The sequence below is a fragment of the Amphimedon queenslandica genome, unplaced genomic scaffold (genome assembly GCF_000090795.2).
Source record: "Amphimedon queenslandica unplaced genomic scaffold, v1.1 AMPQUscaffold_8491_Cont19565, whole genome shotgun sequence".
NCBI classification, from domain to species: Eukaryota; Metazoa; Porifera; class Demospongiae; order Haplosclerida; family Niphatidae; genus Amphimedon; species Amphimedon queenslandica.
The window spans coordinates 1-2,588 of NW_003551232.1; the positions used below are offsets into that span (position 1 = coordinate 1).

The window sequence follows — 2,588 nt, forward strand, 5'->3', positions numbered from 1 at the left end:
TGACGACTCTAAGGGACAACGGCACGATGGTGTCTGCGATAAAGATGGCTGTGACTTTAATCCCTATCGTTTGGGAGACCACACCTTCTTTGGTCCTGGATCAAACTTTACCATCGACACGACTCAAGTGTTCACAGTGGTAACACAATTCGTTACAAATGACAACACAGATAATGGAGTCCTCTCAGAGATACGCAGACAATGGATACAAAATGGTAAAGTTATAATGAGCAGGAACATAACTGTTGGCGGTAAGACTTTTAACTCAGTGACAGACGATTTCTGTAATACACAGAAAACTGCATTTGGCGATAGCAATGACTATGAGAAGAGAGGTGGTCATAAGAAGCTAAGTGAAGTGCTGGATCAGGGTATGGTCCTAGTCATGAGTCTTTGGGACGATCACGCTGTCAACATGCTCTGGCTTGATTCCGATTACCCTCTCGACAAGTCTCCATCAGCACCAGGTGTAGCTAGGGGGACCTGCCCCACTAGTTCCGGTAAACCTTCTGATGTTGAGAGTAAGTACCCTGACGCCAGTGTGACTTACTCTAACATCAAGTATGGACCTATTGGATCTACGATGCCAAAGTGATGCCTAAAACTATACTAATTGTGACCGAAACTCTTTAAGATTATTAGATTATTTATCTTTAATTGTGTGGTTGAATAATAGACTTGTTTTTTGCAGCTGATATTGTCTTTGTTTAATGTTATTTTATATAAAATTCTGATAATAGTGTGAACAATCATCCCACATGTCCACTCCACATTGATGCATGCAACATAGTAGAGGTTATAGTTTTGTTCTCTTTACATGCAAATTGACTTAAAATACTTTAGTAATCATTTCCTTTTTCTTATTTTCTCCATTTTCATGTCGTGTTGCTGTTCCTGTAGCCATCCTTCAATCTGCTTCACCTTTCTTTTACGCTCACCATCTCTGCAACATAAATAAAGATACAATACTTGCTGTGTACACACAGTACCAACAATACAATACAATGAGTATCATTAGGGGTATCACTAATGATGGAGAAGTCCTTTACATCACAGACTACCGACATTATAAATTACCTTGTCAGCTGTTCTTTGAGTTTCTGACGTGCTAAGAACTTTGTATCTTTACGTATCTCTCTGATAGCACCCTGGAATGACAACCAATACACTTAGCTATGAATGTCAAGATTAAGTAATAATACCTTCAGTTCTCTTTTGTGTTTGTGTTTTAGTTTCATCATTTCTCCTTGAGTCTTGTTCGGAGCTTTCCTCTTTCCCGGCTGATAGCTACAAAAATACACTCAATAAACTCACAGAAGAACTGTAGCAAGTCAATTGTAATTATAAGAAATTATTAGCCGTACATGTACATGTATATACATTACTTACTCATTATCAAACTGTGGTTCAAAGAACTTGACAGATTTCGGCTTACGCCTTAAAACCTACCAAAGAATTAATTATAATGAAAACAATCAGACAAAGGAACAGACTTGAAGGATAGGCTTAGGACGACTGATCCCTGATTCTATAGATACTTTAACTTGTTCAAGAAGTGACTGAAGAATTAATATTTTAAAATAATTTCTTGCATTTTTATTTCTTACCTTTAGTGTCTTGGGAACATCCAAACTACATGATAAAGGCAAAATTCACAAGCAAAGTATATAGAGACTTGCTAACCTTTTGATAGTGTTCAGAGTTGTTTGAAAAATAGCATCAAATGATGGACTGTTATACCAATACTGACTTACTGTGTTCAGACACTCCAGTGTTAACTTTAGCAGTGATAATCTATTAAAAATCCAAAGATGATTGGAATCTGCTCAAATAACTTCAATTTTCCGAGTTACGGCCACTTTTAAAAAATGCCAAAATTCTGAAAAGTACCCAAGGCTATAGCCCATGGTTTTTTCCAAAAAATGGCTCCGAAATCACCTCCAATTTTTATTACATTTTCTGATACATATTGATGTTCTTATGCTGTGTAGAAAGTTTGAGCTGATTCCGACTTCAATTTTTCAAGTTACGGCCATTTAAAAAAAGTGCCAAAATTCTGAAAAGTACCCAAGGCTATAGCCCATGGTTTTTCTAAAAAATGGCTCCGAAATCACCTCCAATTTTTATTAAATTTTCTGATACATATTGATGTTCTTATGCTGTGTAGAAAGTTTGAGCTGATTCTGACTTCAATTTTTCAAGTTACGGCCATTTTAAGAAAATGCTAAAATTCTGAAAAATACCCAAGGCTATAGCCCATGGTTTTTTTTCCAAAAAATGGCTCCGAAATGACCCCTACTTTTTATTACTTTTTCTGATACATATTGATGTTCTTATGCTGTCTAGAAAGTTTGAGCTGATTCCGACTTCAATTTTTCCAGTTACAGCCATTTTAAAGAAAATGCCAAAATTCTGAAAATTTTATCCATTTAGATGGCTAGGTCCTTACTTTACTTGATCCAATGATAATTCATCAATACTTCTACAACGTAGCAACTCGACACTATCAGATAAAATAAAAACGGCTAATACCTATAAACTTGGACCCTTACTTTAATATATCAATACCTTCCTCTTCTTTAGAATAT

The 2,588-nt window shown here is 35.9% G+C and overlaps 1 protein-coding gene across 1 annotated transcript; it reads left to right on the forward strand.

Annotated features, from left to right (window-relative positions):
• Positions 1-44: 44 nt before the first annotated feature.
• On the forward strand, positions 45-595 carry LOC100641484 (probable 1,4-beta-D-glucan cellobiohydrolase B; the record flags this gene model as incomplete). The annotated part of the gene is made up of 1 exon (XM_003391536.2): positions 45-595. A coding segment is annotated over one exon (551 nt), but the record flags the coding sequence as incomplete, so codon positions are not given.
• Between the last annotated feature and the right edge of the window lie 1,993 nt (positions 596-2,588).